This window comes from Nymphalis io, chromosome 14 (assembly GCF_905147045.1).
Source record: "Nymphalis io chromosome 14, ilAglIoxx1.1, whole genome shotgun sequence".
In the NCBI taxonomy this organism is placed as follows: domain Eukaryota; kingdom Metazoa; phylum Arthropoda; class Insecta; order Lepidoptera; family Nymphalidae; genus Nymphalis; species Nymphalis io.
The window spans coordinates 10,480,346-10,506,306 of record NC_065901.1 but is presented as its reverse complement, the minus strand read 5'-3'; the positions used below and the strand labels follow the sequence as shown (position 1 = coordinate 10,506,306).

General features: G+C 32.3%; 1 protein-coding gene across 1 annotated transcript; it reads right to left on the bottom strand.

The window, feature by feature from the left end:
* Positions 1-19,653: 19,653 nt before the first annotated feature.
* LOC126773296 (uncharacterized) lies at positions 19,654-20,573 on the bottom strand. Its single transcript, XM_050494124.1, has one exon. The coding sequence runs from the start codon at positions 20,375-20,377 to the stop codon at positions 19,655-19,657; it is 723 nt and encodes a 240-aa protein (XP_050350081.1). The 5' UTR covers positions 20,378-20,573; the 3' UTR covers position 19,654.
* Positions 20,574-25,961: the final 5,388 nt, after the last annotated feature.

Sequence of the window (25,961 nt, the reverse complement as noted above, 5' to 3'; positions counted from 1 at the left end):
AAAGAATAAATAATAATAGACAAAATATATACAAGCTTTCGTTATTATAATAATAGTAACACTCAAAATTCTATAGGTTTTCGTATTACAAGTAACCAGTAGGTATTTTATTAATTAATCTGGTTCCATATTCATTATTTAATTTAATAAAACATGTTTCCATCATCATGGAGCAGACGCGTTAACATTATGACATAACATAAATATGAATTCAGAATAGCAATATGTTATAGCCCATGTGTAAGGGGAGGGGGGACAGGTGCTAGGTATCCTATAGAAACAGACATATCTTTTCAAATATATATCTTTTTTAAGCTCCTGACACCGTGTATGCAAAATTTCATGATGATCAGAATAGTTAAGGCGTGAAAGATTAACAAACAAACAAACTGGTATTTTCGTATTTATAATATTAGTTGGATAACCACCCCGTCAGTGGATTACATATTTTGCTTAATTTAATATATAAAAACGATTGTTTTTTTTATTTCAATACAGTACACGAGAACAATACTATAAACGCAAAACTGTATGCTTAATATCAATTACATGTTATTTTGAAAAAATAATGAATTTTTAAAGAGGCAATATTAACCCTAATTATTGTAAGTTCAAACAATTTAGTTTAAATTGGAGTCAGAAGTAGTTTGAGGCCTTTTGTAGCTTGAGTTGGGTTTTAATTGTCGATCGTCTGAATAATAATCGGGATAGCTATAATTAATATCTGATTTTGTAGTTTATAATAAATCACTTTGGATAAGTCGATCAATTTTGTATCATAATATAAAATTTTAATTTATATAAATATAAATAATATCGTTGATTTTATTAATTTACTCTCCTACGAATACAATTGTTTTATTTAGTAAAAATGTATGTACAATTTTTTAATATTTTCAACCGAAAAGATTTTATCTTGTTCGATTGTGCTTAATCAGAGCAAAATGAAAAAAAAAAACGAGAGATGAAAGAAGAAGATGAGAGTAGAAAATCGGTAACAACGTAGGTTGTATATATCTAGGTAGTATTATATATATGTTTGATCTTTTTTAAACCAAATCGTAATTATTTTTTTTAAAGCTAAATTTCTTTTATAATAGTACATTCGTTAATAAGATAATTTCATTATTTCTTTATGTGAAATATTTAACTGAGCAGTAATATGAAAAATATTTCCTTTAATAATATAAATTTTGCGTAAAATTTTGTCTTATTATACAGAAGTCGAGGAACTAAGGTATTCTTTAAGATTAATTAGTGTTCCACAAATTGAAATAATAAAAAAAGTCGAAAAAGATTTCGAAAAAAGTGTTTCCAGTTGGATAGACATATCGCTTGTCATTTGACTATCGAAGTGACATCGGAGGTGGTCGTGGTTGACAAATAGATAGACGAGCGTGAAAGAGCGTGGTGTCACATAAGGTGTAGCTTGGTAGACTGGCTAAAAAATTCGGTAACAAAACTAGCAAAGCTGAAAATTTTAAAATAAAAATTAATAAATACCATGTAATAAAATTCGACTTCAAAAATTTGTCTTTAAAATTATAGTTTATTAATTCATCAACAGATAATAATTTAAGAGCATTTTGTAGGTATTTTTAGATTATGTCACGCTAAGCAAGGCAATACAAATGTTTAGAAATAAATACATCACACACTACATTATCTTTATTATGATATATTCACATCTAAAAAAATGCCTTACCTATTTTGCTTTAATAAAAACCAATTATATTATAATTTATTATTTTGTTTAAATTTCTGATAAAAAAGTTATTACAAAATTTTCATCAACATATTAAAAATGTTATAATTGACTTAATTTATAGCTAAACTTGAAGAAAATCATGTAAAAGTTTATTTATTAATTACAGGTAGACCTTTTCTTACGTTTTTCTAATTAATTACAACCGTTTTAATAAAAAGTGACGAATCCTTAATTTTCTACTCTTATCCCTTAGGGTTGAATTTTTTCTACTAATTTAAATAAAGCCAACGTCGAGGTATAAATAAAAGGAATCATTAAGTTACTGGTGGTAGGGCTTTGTGCAAGCTTATATGTGTAGGTACCACCCACTCATCAGGTATTCTACCGCAAAACAGTAGTACTACACAGTATAATTTCAGGCACAAGGGCATAACATCTCAATTAGCAAGGCGTTAGTAACCACTCACCATCAAGTGGCCCATCCGCGCACCTATTCTATAAAAATAAAAAAAAAGTTAATTTACAATCGGTGGAAAGAAATGCGACCTAACCACCTAGTATGATAGTGAATTGACAGTTGACAACTAGTGGAGATTATTGCAATAATTTAACTGGTCTAAAGTAACTTCTAATTTGAAACTAACTGCCTAGAAAATAGAGTTACCAGTGTGTGCGCAAACACAAGTGCACCCACACTATCATAATTCAATGGTACGTCAAATCGAACATGACTTTGACAGACACAACCAACGACTTTACGTGCTTTTCGAGATACGAGTGTATACAGTACTTATTTAAAAACTCCAGATTACCATTGAGAATTATACTACATAAATAGGCACATAAAATATTAAACTTTAGAATACTGCTTCGTAACAAAATTATACAAAATTAAGAAATGTTCTTTAACTGTTGCTTAGCGACTGCTTAATCAAACACTAATTTCTCCCTTTCTGTCATAATTGATTTGCCATTCGAAAGAAGGAGACGTGTATTTTTTTATAATCCCACGCTAAACAACGTTTGTAAGGTTTTACGACTCTAAATAACTATACATGTATGATAGCCTAATGTAGGTTTTGTTGAGGATTTGCCGTTAAATAACGAAAAGTACGAAGGGATTTTAGTAGGAAAGTATATTCTATTAACAGTGAAAAATAAGAGCCCAATATTATATCCCCATATATTCTCATATCAAATGCAACATAAATATAGCAACTAGTTAACTTACAGGATAGTATCAAGTTATGTGAAATAAAAAAACGTAGCAAAACACGTTTCGAGGTCGAGGGAGGATCCCGGAGGTTCATAAGAGGATTAAACACGGTAATAAGGTTTGCGAGCCAGCACACTTGGACAGGTCAAGTAGGGCTTACAAGAATTTCGTCTCTTGATAGAAAGTAACCATTTTGAAAAGAAAAACTAAAGGCGTTTTTATAAAATTTATTTTTTCTTTAAGTTTATAATATTGTATATATTATGACTTGATTTGAATAAGGTATTGTTTTAATTTTTACTTAAATATTTGTGTGAATGGTTTAGAAAAATCTACGTCGACATATTGAGTGTCTGTATCTGTATATATTTTAGATAAATTGATGCATATAGAATATAACACTAAATTATTTTGTACATACAACCACAATAATTAGCTAACCAATAATCTTACCGCAATACTGTAGTCAGCCACTAAACTATGTTCAAGCTTTGATGATAAGATAGGAATCCAACGTTCCTTAATTTTTCGACCATTAAGAAATGGTCTCTTGTTATCAAGAAGTATTTGGAAAATACTTCTTTATAAAAAAGACGACGAAAAGAACGACGCTTATGCGGGCCAGCATGTGGTCCATAGATATAAGAATAAGTCTCGTTCTTAGTGTAATGATAAATATCGGTCACCACCGCCATCAAATTCTAATAATATCTATTTACTCTGCCTGTAAAACTCTCCAATACAAGAGATTTATATTGAGCGGTAGCATAGATAATGAGTGAGTGGTACCCAGTATTTGAAAACATTACGAAAAATATATTCTTACGTATTTTATTCCATGTTAAAATATTATATTTTAAAAATATCAGGAAAGGGTAGTAACTGCTCTATTTCTTTGATTCTTAAATAAAATTAAAACCTAACATGTTTTTAATATGACGAGAAAAAGCTTTTACGTATTGCAGTCTGTTTTAATTTTAAAATTGCATTTTATAAATTCAAACTAAAAATATCACATTGAATATTTCCTAGTCACCAGTCAGACAAGAATAACCATAGGAAAAGCTTTTTATTTTTTGGGATAATTAAAATGGTTTTAAATTTCCATTCATTAAATACCCTAGAATGAAAATGGGATATTGTTTTTTTTTTTTAAGAAATACTCATAAAAAGAGACAGAATATTGGCATTGACATATTTCCATGTCAGATTGTCCGTCTGTTGTTCAGTGTGAGTGAAAAATAAAGTTCAGCTGTAGGATTATTCTGTAAGAACAAATTCGAGAGTCACTCCAGGAATCGGTCGAGAAATGTCAGAAAGTGATATGCGACATTGACCATAATAATTATTACATTACGCATCGAAATAGAACATCACCAAAAGCCAGGTGTCAACATTTCACTGGTGAATAATGAAGTAAGTTCTTACAGGATAGCAGTGCTGGTCTTAAGTAAGCATTTATGAAACACATACTAAAAATTCGACTCAAAACAATTTTGTTCCCATATTTTCACCATTAGTGTTTTTTTCTTAAAATTGAAATGACATAAAACAGGAAGTATATGCCAAGAAAAAACAGAATTTTCTGGTTTTGGGAAACCGATTCGTAAATGACAGAGATCTGGTTAGCAATTATAAAAAAATATAACCGAATTGAGGAACCTCCTCCTTATTTTGAAGTTGTTTCTTCCCAGTTCCTAGATCGACTTTGAAATTAGACAAGATGAATATTGTCTATGCTATAACATATACATATGTATATATAGTAAAATACTGTATTGAGAAAGCTTAACTATTAAGTGGAAGCGGAACTCACAATCATTCAAATTTTAATTTTTAATATATGTAACAATAATTTAAGCTGTAACACTCAAAAAAGTTAAAGATGAAAATATATTTTTCTTCTTTTCGTTTACCAAGAAAAAAATTACATATGTGTTAAAGTCTGCTTACGGAAGCATAAGTGCATTTTTGCCTTTGACAATAAATTGATATTTGAAATTATATTTCGTCTGCAGAATTTTTAATCATACAAGTAAACTATGATATGTGTGGATTCAAATTAATCATATGCTACTTAAAATCGTATTCATCACTGCTATCTGTGAAATCATTCCGTATTTAAAGGAGGATCGTAGAAGGAGATCAATCTTCAGAGCATTAGTGACACATCGAGCTGACATCAATCACACGAATTGATCCGAAATGTTTGGAAACAGAAGGAGGTAGAAAATAATATTATTCTCAAAGAAATTGCCGTGTCGCTTAGGTAACTTGAATATATAACACATTTTTTTACACATAGAAGCGAATACTTTGTTTATATACATTTATTAGTTATGTTTTAAATGCTATGTTAACAAGCGCATTCAATCTAAGCTGTATTTAGTGTGCTTAATAAAATTGGCTTATGTATTGATGCTTATCTTAGGCTAATGGGAAAAGGGATGAGATCACTTTTTTGTCCCATGAGGATAGCTCCGTCGAGTCAAGAGTGGGAAGGGCGCTGATACGTTATATCCAAACGATCCCGTAGTTTCTTCGACCAGTGCCCAAGACAGCCATCACAGGGTACTCGTGGGTAGCTCGTGGGACAGTAAGAATCCCATATTATCTGTCTGTATCAGGGACGTGAGTAGCTTTCTGTAGGTTTTCCGTACGCGAAAGAAAGAATAATGGCAGTACACATTTAGAATAATATAATAAACTATAACTAGATAACACAGTTATAAAAAGAAAACCCCTTTCAAGTAATAGAATTTACTTGCTAGGAGTTGCTGCTCTTTCAAATATATATAAGTAGTTCGAAGTAGTAAGTTAACACAGTAAGTTCCAAGAATCCAATGGATGATTTTTGCTTTACTAGAAACAACTGCACCATCATATCTATATGTGTTATATAAATATACATCACGAAAAATTTTTAAATCCGCAACTTGCATTGAAGGTAACTACACTAGACTGTTATCAAAACATTTTTTCTGTCATTCAATAACAACCTCTATGGCGTTGGAGTAAAGTTCATTAAAGCTAAATGATCATATCTGCGAATATTCTGTCGATATTCGCAGATATGATCATTCGATTCCTGATAGATGACGTAATTTGTCGCTAGCAGACGACAAAACTGGGTTATGAAATGTCCTTTTTGCAGGACTTTTGAAATACAGCTTTTATCCCATTTCAGTGTCTTCAATTTACTTTTATTCTTGGATATCAGAACCAATTGACAGTGGCAATATAAGCTATTTACTGAACATTTACAGTAAATAAAAAACTTTAAAAAGTAAGTAAAGTAACAGCCATGTATGTGGCGCACTGGGCTAAGACCTCTCCTTTTGAGGTGATATTCATTCCATTACGCTGATCAAATGCGGGTAAGTGGATAAAACAGAGTTTCATCCGACACATGCAGGTTTACTCGGGTTGTTTTCCTCACCACCTATCATGACACTAATATTAGGAACACATACTAAGCATATGAAAATTCAGTGATGTTTGTCCGGGTTCGAACCCACAATCATCGATTAAAATACTCTTGTTCAGAACTTTTTGCCTAAATTAACTTGGTAAATTGTGAAGGGTGATATTACATTGAAAAGATGTAATTCATCTTAAATAAAACGTAAGTCATGTATCTCATTATATCAGAAACGTATTATGTATCCTTATAATTTAACCATAAATCCGCAATTCTCACTTAGTCAATTTATATTAGCATTTCCACCAATTCGCGTGATGGAGTTTCAATACCAGTTTAATCTAGTACGATCCGGTTTCGCGTAGTTATTCCTTTAATTCACCTCCACGCTCTACTTCGCCTTGAACTCTTAAGAACTAATAGAGCTGAGTGCTTTCGCTTTAATTCAATTGTTTTATTATTAAAATAATAATATATATTATAAATATTTTTTTTAATGGTTTGAAATAATAAACCCTGACGATTATGTGGACACAATATAATGACTCTAATAGAAGGATACTGGTTCAAATTCATGTGTTATAAACCACTGAGTTACTAAGTGCTGATTTAATATTGAAATGTATTTCATAACGCGGTTTATAAAAGAATATAGTATTAATTGTATTGTTATTTAAATAAATGTATATATAGAAACCAGATGCCTCATTACTGACCATTTCCATATAATTAAAGCACAATGGCTCTTCATTTGCTTCGTATGAAATTCGTCGTTTTATCTTACGATATTCATATAAAAATGGCACACAAACAAATTTGAGCTTATTTATTATAAGACATAAGACTTAATATTCATTCTATAAAACATAATAAAGAAAAGGAATTCAAATCAGAACCTCACTTGAAATAAATAATCAGGAAAATAAACTATTCCGGGGATAACAGTGGCTGTAATCAGAGCCCTTTCATCGGTTTTAACCACACACTACTTAATCCGATCCGAGCCCAATATTCATTAGGCTTGAGTATTGGTGGGTTTTGGTGTGAGCAATGAAATATAAGCGTTATTAATACCGAAACTGTATTTTATAACCGTAACAGCCTGTGAATGTCCCACTGCTGGGCTAAAGGCCTCCGCACCTCTTTTTGAGGAGAAGGTTTGGAGCTTATTCCACCACGCTGCTCCAATGCGGGTTGGTGGAATACATATGTGGCAGAATTTCAGTGAAATTAGACACATGCAGGTTTCCTCACGATGTTTTCCTTCACCGTCAAGCACGAGATGAATTATAATCACAAATTAAGCACATGAAAATTCAGTGGTGCTTGCCCGAGTTTGAACCCACGATCATCGGTTAAGATTCACGCGTTCTTACCACTAGGCCATCTCGGCTATTTTATAACACTTTCGTAAATTGTTTTGTTTTTAAGTTATTAAAAAATTAATTCATTTATAGTATTATAATTTTTATAATTATATATATCTTTAAATGCTAAGATAATTGACACGAGTGTTGGTAATTGTTTAAATGTAACCAAAAATACGATATCAGAAAATTGCGTCAGGGAAAGTAACAGCCTGTATGTAAAGGCCACAGGATAAGAAGTAGGCCCTTCTCCAGTCCAAGGCTTTCTTAGTCACCCATATGACAGATTTTAATTTAACACATTGCAGTTTGTCTCACAGTGTTTTCTTTTACGGCGCACGAGATGAATTATAACGCAAATTAAGTACATGATAATTCAGCGGTGCTTGCCCGGGTTTGAACCAAAATCGTCGGTCATCTGGGCTCAAGCAACAGATTATAATTAAATTACATCATTTAATGCACTTAATTCGCACTTAACGCCGATTTACTTTAACTTGGGTCACATAATTTTGTATTTACATTTCTGCTAACCAAAGCTTGTGAAAATCTATTTGTTTCTGTTACTTAATTCCGTGATTGTTACGGGTTAAGTGTTTTATAATTGATTGTTTGTATTGTAATGAAACGTCAATGTAACATTCTTTTACAATAATACATAAAATATTGAAAGGTATGAATATATTTCAATATTTTTGCAATAATCATAATAATAAACACAGGCGGCTCAATCGTTGGATACTGTTCTCTTTGGAGATATAATAGACAAAGTTTAAGCTAAAGGGTCTCTATCCAGCCGTTGGATCTTGATAGCAAGATCCAAAATATAGATATTAGCAAAATTATTTACTTTAAAGGGAAATAAAAGAAAATAACAACAATATGGCAGGTACCCAGACGCAAGAGGACACGGTAAGCAAACGCAGAGGCTTGCTCCGGATTTCGAGGATTTGGATCGGAACTTACGCGATCACGTAACAGGAAATGGAATTTTAAATCTCCACATTGTGTTTAACGCCCGCCGTACAGTTCGGATGTCTCACAGTTCGGATGATGACGCACTAAGCTACTTATTATGAGTACTATTCTTAAGGGAACTATACTACAAATTATTCAATATTTATTATATTTTAATTATAAACGTCCATTTGCTTTAAATTTATTATTTAAATATAGATTTATTTTTAACACTCGCTGTGTTTAGATATGGCAATCCGAAGAAAAATAACAATTACGATAGAATGAATTTACATATATTTTTTAGTTCTAGCTGCTTGATGGACTATAATATGTACGAGTACATTCTATTTTTGAAAATTTAAATTCAACATGGTGTCAAGGAAACTTTAAGGGCCGGTCCACATTTGACGAAGAGAACGCACATAAAAGTTTAAGCGACACTGGGCATATTAATGCAATTGTCCAAGCCTTGGTCGCGCGAAGTAGTGCCCACACTAGCGTATACATTCTGCGAGCTAGTTGTTTAGCTCCTGTTCACTTTGTTATCTACAATCGATGGGATGGGATGCTTAATATAATTGATGTGAAGTAAATAATATCTGCGCTTCACTTCGCCAGGTGTGTATCAAGCTTAAGTGTTAAATAAACGACAATAAGTATAAATAGTTTAACACAAAAATGACGGATGAGCACGAACATAACACACGAGAGAAATATATTCAATTCCTGCGTACATTTGATATGATTTTCAAATAAAGAAATGCGGATGTCTAAGTAAGTCGCCGGCTTTAACATATTTTTTCCTCGCGAATGATACAGACGTGCACTTAGGGAGCGTAAAACTGAATACGCAACGAAAGCAGAGCGCCATTCATCCGTCAGACATAAAATATTTAGTCTCCATGCCGTGTGTATACCCTTTAACACCCAGCATGTGTTATGTAAGATTCCTATCTCGAGGATCGGTTGTAAAGTACCTTAATGATGCGTGGTGCGAATAGTATACAGAAAATCGTTTGCAGATAAAATAGTGCCTAAAATAATTATAAAAAGGTAGGGTAGGTAGGTATTCTGCTAACATTTTAAAGTGATATCTATTAAGAATAAATGACACTACTCACGTTTTTGTATGATAATGAAATGTATATAAAAATATTAGTTTAACATTTTAGTTTTAATTATATTTCTTTTTGCGTTTTCTTAATGTATTTTTTTAATTTACTAAATGATCCCAAGCACTTGCTTAACCAATGTTACTGGAACTTTTTAAAACTGCTTTATTATCGAAGGTGAAGTAAAGGGTCTTGTTAAACCGGAATTTAATAGAGATTATTTTTGTAGTTTTTAGTATTGACTTAACCCGGGATTGAAATCTGCGAACGCATAGCTGGTAACCGCATAAGCATAATACGAGGCCAACGTATGTGAAATTCAATTCTATAATATAAAATAATATCTGTATTAACCAAATATGATAAATTATAATACCCTTTTAAAGACAATATTGCTCCAAAAAGGTTTCACGATTGTTGCAAATTGAATTTATAATAGGGATACTAAGAGAAAGCCCTTTCTATGTTATGTCTGAAAGTCACTTAGCGGAATTTGTTAATCATACTATAAAATGATTTCGCTCCATAATTTTTACCCTGTGATAGAAATATTGTATATTTTTGATAACAGATTAGTTCTTTCGCAGAATTCATAATGACATCAAGCAGACATCCTTTAGCATGTTTTGAGTAGCTCGTGTTGTTAACTTATGATTATATCTGCAGTGATGTTATAAATACGTACAGAATAGCTTGAAGAAATTTTTGCGTATTTGATATTGTAATACACACAGCGACTAAAGCCGATGTAAATCAGTTTACGCTAGCTATTCTCGTATAAGTAGTGTCAGACGTGTCATTTTGACAATTATAATTTTCCTACTAAATATAGTATGGTAGTTTACTGTATGTCCGTGAATGTCCCACTGCTGGGCTAAGGCCTCCACTCATTTTGGGGATGAGGTTTGGAGCTTATTACGCTGCTCTAATGCATGTTGGTTGTTACATATGTGTGCAGAATTACAGTAAAATTAAACACACATGAAGGTTTATCTTCACTTTTCTTCGCAAAAAAGTCACAATTATATGAATACCATAATGCCATTAGATGAGAAAAAATGTAATGCTTTAACTGTAGAGAAATGAATAAATGTTTGATAATATATTTATTCTATTGAAAAGGAAAAGCAATTTCAGAGTATAGACGAGGCCTTAGATACAATATCAGATCGAATTATCATTAAGATAACTGATTTATGGGATGAAAGCGAGAATGAGGATTACTACGAAATATCTGGAGTTGAAGAAATTCATGATAAAAAAAAATATGATATTAAGTGCCTATAATATATATATATTGTATTTGTTGAGTTCACAAGAATATAAAAATATAGGAAAAGAAAAAAGTTGAAAGGATTTAAAAAAAGTTAAAGATTATATATATTATGTCTACAATTTGAATAAGTCTTTTGATACGATTCAAATCGTTTTATATTCTGAAGTTGATCGACTAAAATTAATACGTGAGAAAACATTTAAAAAAAATAATATAAATATATATAATTAGCTATGGATAAAATATATTAATATTCACTCAATTTTATCTTTATCGTAGTTTATAAATTGTATCTTTCACTCATTGGTTAAAACCGCACACTTATCCTGGTTTTATCAACAAAGTGACCAATCCGTTAGTGTTTTGTTAAAAAAAAAATTGTAAACTCGAATACCGATTATATCTATCTGAAAATATTTTAAGCGAGTCGTTTTGGTAAATTTAATGGAATGCTCTATTCATTTCAGCGATCAAAATAAGACGCGACGTAACGAATATAAGGTAAGCGTTCATGGCAAGCGTATCTTTCGTAACCGATGTTGCTTTTTTGGTATTTTACATATAGTGAATGAGAGCACTCGTGATTTCGACGTTTCTTTTTATTCTTTTTAGCTTTCCCAGCCTGCTCCAGGGCTTAGTTTTTTTAAAGTGACCTAGATTTGACATATATTTTTACATATACCTGACCTCAACGCGTTAATACGTTATGTCGAAACTATATGTCGACTTAATGAATGCTCTATGAAAATTTGAGATTCTTAGTTTTTAATGAATGGAAATGGAAATGCTTCATACGAATGTGTATTATTATACATTCGTTTGTTATAGAGAATATAATGTTACATAGAGTTAAATTGTTTAATTAGAATTAAGAGTTTATATAACTTCAATTGTCTTCGTTTAATGCAACAATGACAAAAATTATCAAAAAATGACTTCGTAAGTAATAAATAGTAAAGTCTGGGATGTATAATTATGTCTACATGTTTGGAAAATATGATTCATAAAAACTTTCTGATTAGAAATAAATAACAAACTCACCTGAAACAGAAGGTGGGCCAGGATAGCGAAAGAAGTGTTGGGTGGTTATAAACAATATTTATTTAAACAGGCAGAGTAACCACCCTGCTCAAGTTCAACAATAATTATGATCGTTCATTGTAAATACATCGCTTTTTATACAAAAGTTAAATCATATTAATGTCGGTAGTTGTAAAAATCATATCACGAAGTTAAATAACATTAAAACAAAATTTATAATCAAATTAACTTCAATAAATATTAGGTTATTCTAAATTATATACGCGTTGGTCGTAGCGTTGAGTTTAACACACCTCAAAAAACATCTGTATTTAATTAACACTTTATAAAACAATTACATATTTGGTTTGTAATATAGATTCTCCCGAGAAGAACTGGTACTCAGTACTTATTCTTTTCAATCAAATAAATAAATACAGAGATATGTAAATCTAGATAAAATTATTATTTATTTTGCGTGAAAATAATCGAATAATAATTTTTATATAGTGTAATAAGCCTTATGTATCCAAAGTAATAGTATTAGTAGGATATATTTTTTCAAGCAAAGACAAAAATGTCTGCGGAGATTTTCACGTTCAACCCTTATCCACACACTTCTTGTAATATGATATACGTTCCTCTACAAATCTACACCATAGCATCTTCAGCTTAGCATAATCTTGCAAGTTCTCTGTAACAAAAGCTAATTTCCAACTAAACTCGTTACTCCACATATTAATAACAACTAAAATTGCGTTATTCATTGACAAAAGGTTGACATATTTAGGAGAATCTACATTCACATAAAGAACATCAAGTATTAGGAAAACTAAACGTTTTGTTAATAATGAGTTTGGGTTAATTTACTATTCACTAAATATAATTTTGACAAGTAAATTGTCGCTGCCCATATGTTATATAAAACTTTTAAGCAACACGCTTTTTTCGAAGTAATTCACACCGTGGTTTTTACCTTTAACCTCGACGATATTATTTCGATGTGCTTAAAAAAAGGGAATTTAAGTTTTTCTTCTTTTTTTTTCAGTCAGCTTTTAGGCAAAGATTCCAATTAATCTGTGGAATAAAATCACCAAAATGGAAGACAAGTAGGCATGTTTTAAAAACTTTGAAATTAGAATTTTTAGTCAGTGAAAAGGTTTTTACTTAGAAGCGAACCAATCACAAGCTGTTACTGATTAAAGTAAAAAACGTAATAAAATTTAAAATTCGATCCTATCATGGTTAGGTTGGTACAAATTTCATGATAAAATCCGATCACTGATTCAACGGAACCCTTTCGAATCATAAAACATGTCACCCTCAAAGATTTATAGTCTGGTACAAAGTTCAAGGTACGTTTTAATCAAGGGGAAAGAAGACCCATTTTCGTTTCGAAAATTTTAATTTGGAAACGAGTGATTTCACCGTAGCAATTATTTTTACGGAAGGTTAAATAAGCGAGGTGCTGACACGGCCGCGGTGACGGCTGGTGGCTGTCACGACTTGTTCCAGGACACGTTTCCATTGTTAAGCAAACATTTTAATATATTCCAAAGTCTGCCTCCTCGGAAGTTTTTTTAAATAGATGATGATGATGTTTTTTTACATAGAAACTTTTAACGGTTTCTTGATTACATTCAGATAATTGTAATTAAATATACCAAATATGACTTAAAAAATCAATTGGAATAGCTAATAATATGGATTTTTTTATTTAGACAGGAATCTCGACGTACTAATGAAGTAGTTCAAGTTATTATTATTTTTTTAATTTAAAATAGGTAGGCTGGCAAATGGGCACCTGAGGGTAAGTAGTCTCCACTTCACTGATGTGAAGTTTGGGAACTAAGATGATACGTCCCTTATGCCAAGCCGGAATACAACAAAAATAAGTAATGTTGTTCGCCACTAGATTTGTGTCGGTGGTAACTAACCAGACGGGATAGCATAAAGTTCCACCATCGACTAAATATTAAATCAAGTCATAAAGGCACTTTTGAGTCGTTATGTTACAGTATTCAATTGAATATAAAACTACCACAATGCTTATAATTTTGCGTTGAAATGGATACTTGCAATAAGTATATTGCGTGATAAATAACCGGCGCCGCGATATATAACGAGGGTAGTGATTATTCGTCTAGGTGCTTATTATAAAGATATTTGAGTTTTACTTAAAATATAAATTCTATGAACTTGTTGAATGACGCGTGTTTGTTATATAGCGTTGGCAGTTTATGACACAATAGCGATTTGGTCTTATGACATGCTATTTTTCTCGTCCAGCTAGGAGGTTTTGAATTTTTCCCTAATGCCAGTACCGAAGTACTTCCCTTCTACCTAGTATAGCAAACGACTGTGTCGTACACGATGTTCCATAATAGAGGCCCCAAAACTGACCCCTGTGGAACATTACTGTCCACCTCTATTTTTCGTCAAATAATTAAAACAAAACATTTTACGTCAATAAATAAAATCAATATAATAATAAAAAAACGAGTTATAAAAACAATTATGCAAAATATATACTCTCACTATTAAATCCTTGAACGATATCTGATGATATAAAATATATTTGTAGAAGGTAAATATGTCCCTGCAAGAAGCGTCGTTTTATCGTTAAACAAATTAAAACAAATTGCTTTGTCACTTCCCGTCATAGTATCTAATATATTTATGGGAAAATAAATTAAAAACTGTTTTGCTCGCGCCTACAGAATGGCGTGTCACCGTGTATGACAATGAAAAATGCAGCGGTTGGAAAGCTATTTTTAAAGGTAAAATTAAACGAATAACGGAAAAGGTTTTTTAAATCGTGAGTCTGACTGTATATTTTTTTCAGAATATATTTTACATATAGCATTGACTAACTGTTTCATATTATATTTAAGGCGTGGTTCAGTAAAAATGTTTTTTCATTATTTTAGATAATAACAATAATAATATATTTATTTATTCTCTCCCACAGACAATAGTGTTTACATTTTTTCGTCGTGTATGTGTGTGTGTGTGTGTGTGTGAGTGCGAGTATGATGTGTGTATATGCTATGGGTGAGTAGATTAAATAACATGTACTTTTTTACTACAATTGATTGTTTATTATATTAATATCTATTAAATTAGTAATTCTCTCTCTTCATTGGCCATTTTTAGATGTAACGTTGTTCCATAATTTGAGGTGAGTGGTTATTGGTGTGTTTTTTGGTTAATTGGTAGTAGATATATAGAGGTTACTTTGATACGAAGGTTTAATCAAAGCTGTCAAAAAGATCACACTAAATTATTTAATAGTTATTTGTAATGGTGAATTATATTTTTCATTACCAAAAAATCATATTTATTCGGAAAGTTTTAACATTATTTTTAAAAAACACTTTCGTATACGATAAATAGTAGCCTGATTTAATTTGAATAAGTGTAAACTATAATTAGTACAAAATAATAGACTTTAAATGAGAAATTGCAATTAGTTTGTTATGATTGTATAGGAAGTGAATCCTTGGGGGCCCAGCCACGAGCGGAGCACAGCACGGCCGCGGATGCGTTATATCGACGATCGTGCAGCCTCTTCGACCCGTGCCGAAGACTACCATTGCAGTTGAACAGTGGTTTTAGTGGGTGATAATCGCATATAATCGTTTCGCCTCCCAAGGGGCCGACACCTTTCTAAATGTTTTCGCTGCGTGAAAAAGAAAACAGTGAGATTTATTCACGCAATAGATTTATTTATATACTCTTTATTGCACACCAATATAGACAAAAATAATAGGAGTAAAACAAAACAAAGAAAAGAAAAATGTACAATAGGCGGCCTTATCGCTAAAACAGCGATCTCTTCCAGGCAACCTTTGGTAGAGGAGAGAGATAGGATGGTAGGGGTGTACAATTATTTAATACATAAAAAAAATAAAAATAGATACAATATATATATGTATATATACGATACATAAATAAATATTCCATAAATATATAATTATATAATAATATAATATACATACACATTATAAATATATACATTTACATACTATAGATACTTACATAATAAATAAAATATTTAATTGCAGTATTTCTTCATGAAGCAAGAAAGTGCTCTTTTATCATTTTTTTAAAAGAAGTAATAGTTGGTGCACGTCTTGCTTCTAGTGGAAGAGAGTTCCAAAGACGAATTGAATGGACTGTAAATGAGTCACTATAAAAAGATGTTGTATGAGGTGGTATTTTTAAAATCAAATTCTCTTCAGAACGAAGATTATGGCTATGTGAAGAACTAAGAAATTGAAAACGTTCTTTTAGATATGAAGGAGAAGACGGATTGAACAGAATACAGTACAGAAGTTGAAGGATGTGAGTATTCCTGCGAAGCCGGATTGGGAGCCACTTGAGCTTTTTACGAAATTCAGAAAGGATGCAAAGATTTTGGAGACGCTCAAGTTTATTAAGTTGCTCCTCTTTTAGATCAAGATAACATGCGTCAGCATAATCGAGAATTGGTAGTAGGAGTGACTGTGCTAACATAATTTTGGTAGGGATGGGTAGAAAGTTGCGTAACCTTCGAAGGGAGCCAAAGGCTGCAAAAATTTTTTTACTAACCTCACTTATCTGTGGTTCCCAAGACAGGTGCTGGTCAAAGGAAATTCCCAAATTCCTAGCTGTAACACTGAACGGTATGTTAACACCGTTAAAGTGTACAACCGGGAGATCCGAAAAAGATATACGAGAAATTAATTTTGAACTACCAATAATCAGCACCTGTGTTTTATTTGGGTTTACTCGTAATCCAAATGCAGTAGACCACTTAGAAATATTTAATAAATCATTATTAACTAAATGTATAGTTTCAGGAAGGTTCGCAATTTTACTTTGTGAATAGATCTGAAGATCATCTGCATACAGGTGATAGAGAGAAGATATATGAGAAGTGATGGTACTTATAAAGACCGAAAACAAGAGGGGAGACAACACGCCACCTTGTGGAACGCCAGCAGTTATAGGAGCCCATTCTGAGAAAGAATCTTGAACTCTTATCCGTTGCCGGCGCCCATACAAGTAAGAATGAAACCAGTCAATTACTTTAGCAGATATGTTAAGAGAACACAAAATAGCAAGAAGAATATCAAAGTCTACAGTGTTGAAAGCATTACTAAAATCTAATAATGTCAACACAGTAACCTGTTGCTTATCCATTCCTTATCTAATGTCATCAGTTATTTTGATCAGAGCCGTAGTCGTACTATGACGAGGACGAAAGCCAGATTGTAAAGGATTCAATAGGACATTTTTTGAAAGGTATTGGTTTAATTGATTGTGAATAAGGCGCTCAAGTACTTTAGACAGGAAAGGGAGAATGGATATAGGACGATAATCAGTGTAAGATGAAGGATTTGTTTTTTTGGGGAGGGGGATGACTTGTGCGTCTTTCCAGGATTCAGGGAATTCACAAAGGATAATGGATTGGTTTAAAATATGTGTGACTACAGGAATTATGATATCTAGGATTGGGAGGATCATCTTACGACTAATGCAATCCGAACCAATAGCATCAGAATTTATTGCTAAAATGTTCTTCTTAACATCACTATCAGTAAATTGACTAAAGAAAAAAGGAGAATTTTCAGAAGTTGATTTAGCAGAAATTTCTTTTAAAGTATTAGACTTCACAGCAGTGTCGAAAGTTTGAGAGGACGAAAAATGATTATTTAATTCATTTAAATTAATATTGTGAGTATTTATATTTTTAGATGATTTTCCAACTCCTAAGGACTTGAGAAATTTCCAGACTCTAGCTGACTCCTCTTCCTCAGCTATAGATTTATGGATATGGCGTCGTTGACTATCTCTACATAGCATGTTGCAGCGATCGCGAACCTTCAGATACTTGTCGCGATTTGTGTCAGTCGGATTACACCTATACTTAGCCTTGGCAATATTCTTTCTTACTTGGAGCTTCTTTATTTCTGGGGTGAGCCAAGGTGCAGGAAGGCGTTTTAGCCGGACAGGACGAATTGGTGCATGTAAATCATACAGTTGAGTTAATAGGGAATTAAAAACTGTAACTTGCTCATTGACTGTATCAACATTTAAAATAACACTCCAATCAATGTTGGCAGCATCCTCCCGCAGACTATTCAAATCCATTCCACCAAAATTACGCTGCAGAAGAATTCTCGATTTTGCTTTGGGTGGTTTGATTTTATAGGAAAGATAAAGAAGATCATGATATGAAAAAGCAAGGGCGGAGCACTGCCCATGCTTTTCAACATGATCAACGGAAGAGACCATAATTAAGTCGAGAAGAGAAGGGATAGAGTTAGGGAAGGAATGAGTAGCAGATAGGGGTAGGATTTGTAAATCTGCACTATTCAGTACAGATTTCAACAGACTAGAGCGATGGTCATTTTTTAAGAGACATGTATTAAAATCTCCCATAAGAATGGTATGGACATACAACGGTTTAAATTGCTCTAGAAGGATTTCAAATGATGAAAAGTAATCGACCGTGAGGTTAGGACTATAGTAAACACCTAATAACATCTTAATATGACCAAAGATAACCTCAATAAAAAGGTGTTCAGCCCCTTCAACGGACAGAGGTGTCGATTGACTTATAATTGAAAATGGAATGTGAGAACGGAGATAGATCGCCACTCCACCACCTGCCCGACCTACACGGTCGTTACGGATCAAATGAAATCCAGGAAGAGAGTAGGAAGTAGAAGGTAAGCAGGGTTTAAGCCAGGACTCAGATACGAGGATAGCATGTATTTTATTGCAATCGAATGATGATAACATATCAGGATAATGTGCAGGAATACTCTGAGCATTAATATGGATAACATTAAAATATTTTAGACAGTCTGAGAATAAAGAATTTATAGTTTCACCGAGCGAAGGGATACTATGAAAGCTGTCATTACTGCTCAATCCATCAGAAGAAAAAGAAAGAAAAGTTTCGTCCAAATCGTCATTGTTTCTAGACATTTTTAAATTAAATATTCAGCAAATAAAATAAGTAAAAATATAAAGATAAATATATAAAATATATATGTAAAATAATAATAATATATATTAATTCTATAATTACAAAATAAAAATAGGTAAATGAATAATTATACGTTAATTAATTTCATATGAACACTCACCCGCCAATTGCCTAGGAATAATCACTTAAACACAAACATAACAAAATAGAAACAATAATAACATTAAAAACTAACATTAACAAAAAAAAAAATCAGATATTTATCAGGCTGCCATAACAACAATTTTTACTAAAAAGGAATATTATTATATTATATCTATATTTATCTATTATCTATCTATATCGAATATGAAAATGAAGTAGAGACGATCTTTATAAATGTCTAGTATAGAACTAAAAAACTAACCATCCAAAGCAAGAAAACTATGGCGCCTGATTGACAAACGTCAGAATGACGTTAACTTTTAACTAAATAGATTCGTAAATAGTTTTACACAACACAAAAATTAAATCGAAAGCAGGTAGACAGAGAAATAATTTTAAAATTATAGAAAAACAAACAATAATAAGAAGAAAGATAAATATAAAATAACTATTTCTTAACTACGCGCTTTGACCTCTGCAATACAACTTTATCGCTAGTGTTTGCGATGGGAATTTTTTGGACTGGGGACTTACAAGTTGAAATCGAGTCAAGATCAGATAAACATTCGGCACGATGTCTAGATCCATCTGGGGCGATAATGTGTATCAAACCGTCTCGTGTCCAACACTTGTTGATGCCGAACCGCTTCCTGGCCTCCAAAAACACATTGTGTCGGCTTTTCGTCAGGAACTCTGACTCTGTGACACCGGTGCCCTTCAACTTCGTTTTGGCGAACCAGACCTTATCCCTAATAGCAGTCTCGGTAAATTTGACCACTATAGGTCTGGGCTTGCTGTCCAAAGGTCTTCCCAAGCGATGACAAGATTTGATACTGCTGGTAGAAAAATTTGGCAAGGCCAAGTGCTCCGCAACAAGGCTGGTAACGCGAGCAGTGGCATCCTCGGATCTCTCTTCGCTAACACCATGGAAAAGAAGCACTTTTCGACGTCTCTGCATTTCAGTCCGATCCATTTCCCTGGCGAGAAACTCAATTTGTCGCTGAAGTCCACTTAGTGCAGTGAGAACAAAAGACTTAAAAGAATTGAAGTCCGATGAAAGAGAAGGCACAGTCGCAGGTGTTGTTGTCCTCTGTAAGTCTTGCTGGAATTCATTCATACGGCTGTTGAATAAGTCGGTCATTGCAGCCAGAGACTCCTTGATAGATTCCATTGTTGTTGTGTAGTTTTAAAGTGACAAATAGTTCAAGTGATAAGTAATTTTAAAGAGGATTCACTATCTGGTGGGTAGAGTAGGTCACATACACATAATATATTATAAATTAACTTGTTTTAAATAAATATTTATACTATAAAAATAAAAAAATCTTTAAGAGCTTTTAAAAGTGGTGTTGCTTGTTTTTTTACTCCTACCCTTCATTGATTTCTACTATTTAATATCATAGATAGATAGATAGATAGATATCATAGATATTAAATAGTAGAAATCAATGCTCAGGTGTGGAATATATACAAACTCCTTATGTTAAAATATAACGTAGCGTTTTAATGTAACTCGGATAAAATACAACATTTCTAATGTATGATTAACTTTTGTTAATTGTTTTACCTCCAGCCAGTGTATCTTGACCTCAGCAACCAACCGTTTACAATGACCCGTGAATTTATCTTTTCAATATTAAAGGTCTATGTATAAAAAATATGACGAAATAGTATGAGTAATTATTAATACATATTTAAAATAAGATACTCGTGCATAAAGCGTCATTAGTTTCACGCAAGACCTGATTAAGTTTCCTGAGGTGATACTGAGCTATTCCATAATACAACTTAATTTTTAATACTTTCTTATGCTGATCAATTAAAATGCCACGTTACGAGCGCTTAAGTTAAGTGGTAGATATTGGTAGAAATATTATCCATTCCTTAAATTGCCAATGTGCCAAATACCAACCTTGGGAACGAACATGTTATATCCCTTGTGCCTGTAGTTACACAGGCTCAATCACCCGTCTAACCGGAACACAACAATACTACGTATTGCTATTCCGGTAGAATATCAAATGAGTGGGTGGCTACCTAGACGGGCTTGTCCTACCACCTATTAGACCATGTAGACATTTCGACCACTCGGCGAACACTGGACGAACACCAGTTTATATAAAAAAAACCATTTTGCTTCGATTTCATTTAATAAACGCCATTACATCGCATTCCATTTAGATCAAAATAAGAATAAAAATTCATAGACCAACCACCAATATGTTGTTGAATTTGTTACACATGTATACAACTGTACTGAAGTTCAAAATAAACTGGTCGCTAATTTAATCCCATGGCACGATGTACGGGAAACTCTTAATGTAATTAATATTTAATTTATTTATTGTTTCCTTTGAATTTTTATCATTTTCAAAGGAGTGTAACATATGTTTACTTTTAAATAATAGGAAAGTAAGATTGGCGAATAAATAATGACTTTAAATAACTTTATTGATATAAATGACAGTCGACAGTCTAGTCGATTTAAATAAATAATTATCATCATCATCCACAGCCACAATTCTGTTTTGAGTAAAGTGCACCAAAAGAGTTCCTAAGGAAAATGGGTGACAGGTAGGTGGCCTGACACAATTTTCCAAAACCATTCTATACGCGTGCTGGCTCTCGATTTCACCGCCTAACTCAAGATCAATTCCATTCCACACAAAGAAATTAGGCAACTCCTTTTTTGTCGCAGTTCCAAAAAATGGAATTCTTTTTCCAGTTCACGTGTTCTAGTGGGAGTGCAGAACATTCTTCCTGACTGTACTGGCCGTTGTCGCGTTTGGACATCCACTTACCATCAGGTGAAGTAGAATCATTTGCATTCCCGGCAAATGTAAAAAATACAGCTTAATACAACATATAAATTAAATACAAGCAAGCAAATAATGATTATTTAACGTATATTTTTTATTAAAATATATAATTATAATTACAAAAAGCTTATAAAGAATCTTCGTTTTCAACCCATTCCGTTAATATGTTACATACATATGTGTTTTTTTTAATATTTTTTTTTATTATTTTAGTAGTATAAGAAATAGGGCGTGACATGTGACCTGAGTGCACGGATCAATATCTGAAGATGGTAGTTTAGGGCTGAATTTAACTCTTTAAACATTCAACGACTTACCTGACTTTGTGTCTTACATAATTAATTCTTAACGAGACTATGTTATGGCAAGTATATTAACTATATATGATCGTAATATTGTTATCATATTATGTTATGTGATTGAAGTGTAAACTGTTTAATACTATATAAATTCACAAGAAAAGAACAGCGCACGATCGTTATCGCCATCACAGAAGCGGAATATTAGTTTTCGGCGCGAGGTTTGATTGCTTCGGACATACAATTACGTTATCAAAGATTTAGTTTTTATTAGATTTAAAGTAATATTAATGATATTGTATGTTATTTGTTTATTTTTAATTATAAAATCAGTTAGTTAATTGTGTATTATTGTTTTTAAAAATACATTTTCACTTCTGGCTTGTAGGAATATATTATATATTTGATTAAAACTAACGAAAAGACAAAATCTCCTCAGCGGGACGAATTAATAGATTTACCCCTCTCGAAACTTCTGGGCAAATATGCAGATTAAAGCGATCCGCCTGCCTTAAACACATATTCAGTTAAAATGACACAGTGTGAGCGACAAAGTTCTACAGTTGGCACGAACGCGTGATTGTTAAAACTTTGTCGGTTTGAAGTCGGAAGGGACTGTAATTTGCTGTAGTAAGACAAGTTTGAATTTAAATATTAAATCTTTAACCTCAAGTTTAATGAACTTAAGATGACATTTGATTTCAAATGTGTAAATGTGAAAATCTTTCACGCCGGAGGTTGTGGGTTCGATTCCCACCCAGGACAGACATTTGTGTGCATGAACATGTCTGTTTGTCCAGAGTCTGGGTGTAATTATCTATATAAGTATGTATTTACAAAAGAAAAGTAGTATATGTAGTATATCAGTTGTCTGGTTTCCATAGCACAAGCTTTGTATAAGCTTAATTTGGGATCAGATGGCCGTGTGTGAAAAATGTCCCGGGATATTATTATTATATTATTATTATTATAAAGAACAAACAGTGATTAATATAATTAAATGATCATAATTAAAGTTAATAATTGCTTTTTTATTTATATTTTATTCGATTTATTCGAATATAAAAACATATACTCTCCTATGTATTACATGAAACTTGTTAACATGAATGCACATGTAAGCATGTTCTTTGACAGAATTTGAATAAGCGATTTTCTGATCTATCACAGATCACCGAAGACACTGTAGTTGTATTCCAACAGGAGCAGTATAGACAAATAAACAATTTTAACATTGATTTGACATTATGTAATTGATCTAGAACAAACTATGGTGTTCATTATGGATTGGTAAAAAAATGTCGCTGGAGTTATTACCGGATATTTGTAAAATTAAAGTAGTAATATAAGTAGTTCAGTGCAATAGTGTTGTAAAATATTATATATATATAAAGTAAAATAAGTCGAGATGGCCCAGTGGTAAGAACGCGTGAATCTTAACCGATGAACGTGGGTTCAAACCCGGGCAAGCACCTCTGAATTTTCATGTGCTTAATTTCTGTTTATAATTCATCTCGTGCTTTTCGGTGAAGGAAAACATCGTGAGGAAACCTGCATGTGTCTAATTTCATCGAAATTCTGCCACATGTGTATTCCACCAACCCGCATTGGAGCAGCGTGGTGGAATAAGCTCCAAACCTTCTCCTCAAATAGGGAGAGGAGGCCTTAGCCCAGCAGTGGGACATTTACAGGCTGTTACTATATATATATATATATTTATCTATTATTTATCAAAAACTGTTTGTAGTGAAATACAACAGAGCTATTGGCAAATAGCATGGAATTTGTAAATCTAAGGTTATTTTATATTTACATCTAATTCTAATTTTATATTACATATGTGATGTTTACATTATTAATGCAGAACTAACGCAACACTGCATCGTTATCTTTTACAGATAAAAAAAAAAAAAAACTTTGTGTGAATCGTAAAAATTTTCGGCTAGTTTTACAAATTCGCACTTTTAAACCTGTAATTGCATAAATGTAATGCATTGACCTATGTATTTGTTAATATTTTTTTTCATTTTTTTTTAAATATATACGCTAGCGCTTGTCTCCTATCACACCTGGTGGAAAGTTAGATACAGTCTAAGATGGAGCGCGCTTGCCTAGAAGATGCCTATGTACTCTAGACTTGAAGGTAAGTAGTAGAATATTGTAGGTGGTGGGGAAAACGGAGGTCGGGAGCGTATTCCAGACCGTGGCGGTGCGTATCAGAAACGAGGAAGCAAATCGTTTCGTACGTGTCTTAAATACGTCAACTACGGGTGCAGATATTTATGTATTAAAATAGGTAGGACGGGCATATGGTCCACCTTATGGTAAGTATTCACCATCGCCCATAGACATTGGTACTGTAAGAAGTATTAATTATTCCTTGCATCGCCAATGCACCACCAACCCTCGGAACTAAGATGTTATGTTCGTGCTGACTCAACCCTAAGCTGGAACACAACGATACAAAGTATTGCTCTATAAAAATAATATTGCTATAAGATTGATCTGTAAGGTTTTACGGATTATTAATAATTATTTTGAGATTTTTAGAAAATAATTGTAATAATTTCAACCAAATTAACACTGGCTGGAAATTATTCAGCAAAAAAAAAAAAACTACGCAATATAAAAAAAAAAAACAAAACACGGAAAATTGTAATAGAATTGTAAAATATGAATTCGTATTAAATTATATTACAAGATACGTGTGAAAGAGAATAAAATGTTAAAAGTAATTATGTACAATTGTTGTACTGGGGTATTTTTACAGATCTTAATAAAATAAATCGGAACATTGACTATATTAAAATTAAAAAAAAAATGTTAAAATCAAGGCACTTCTAGTCCACTAGTGTTTTGTTTTGTTAGTTTTGTTGAATTAGCAGTAACAAGCTTTCCACTTCATAATGCATAAATTCTAATAGCAGTAATAAACATCTAGAAACAAAATGTAGGCAATGTAATAAGCTTATGCATTACAAATACATCTTACATGAACAACCACATACAAGGAGCTAGCAACTTGGACTGGATGCGGTATTTAGTAATTACATGTTATTTATTACGTTGTTACTTGAATAACGTCGGCCATTTGATTCGACGTAGCATACTACGAACAAAGAACTCCATCTTATTCTAATACGGTTATGTATTATAAATGTTAACTAAATTTTATTTTATATACCTTTAATTTTACATATTCCACCAACCCGCATTGGAGCAGCGTGGTGGAATAAGCTCCAAACCTTCCTCAAAAAGAGGTGCGGAGGCCTTTAGCCCAGCAGTGGGACATTCACAGGCTGTTACGGTAATAGTACTAAAATAATTTATTTATTGATACATAATATGTGTATTTTATATTTACATTTATTTATTATTTTGTTTAATTATATTATATTATTACAGCACCGCCTACCTCATAATCTATGAGTTATTACGTATACCGTTGGTTGCCTGGAAGAGATCGCCATGTAGCGACAAGGTCGCCAAAATTTTATCCTACTTTTATTTAGTCTGTATCCATGTTTTGTATTTTTTTTTCTCTCTTTGTGTTGTACAATAAAGTATATAAAAAAAATATTTTAATGTACTAATTAAGTATTTGTTTTCAAATTAATTTGCTTGCTTTCGTGGGCAA

Bases quoted from the DNA above. Each gene is read 5' to 3' on its own strand.
- LOC126773296 (XM_050494124.1), bottom strand. From the start codon at position 20,377: ATGGAATCTATCAAGGAGTCTCTGGCTGCAATGACCGACTTATTCAAC.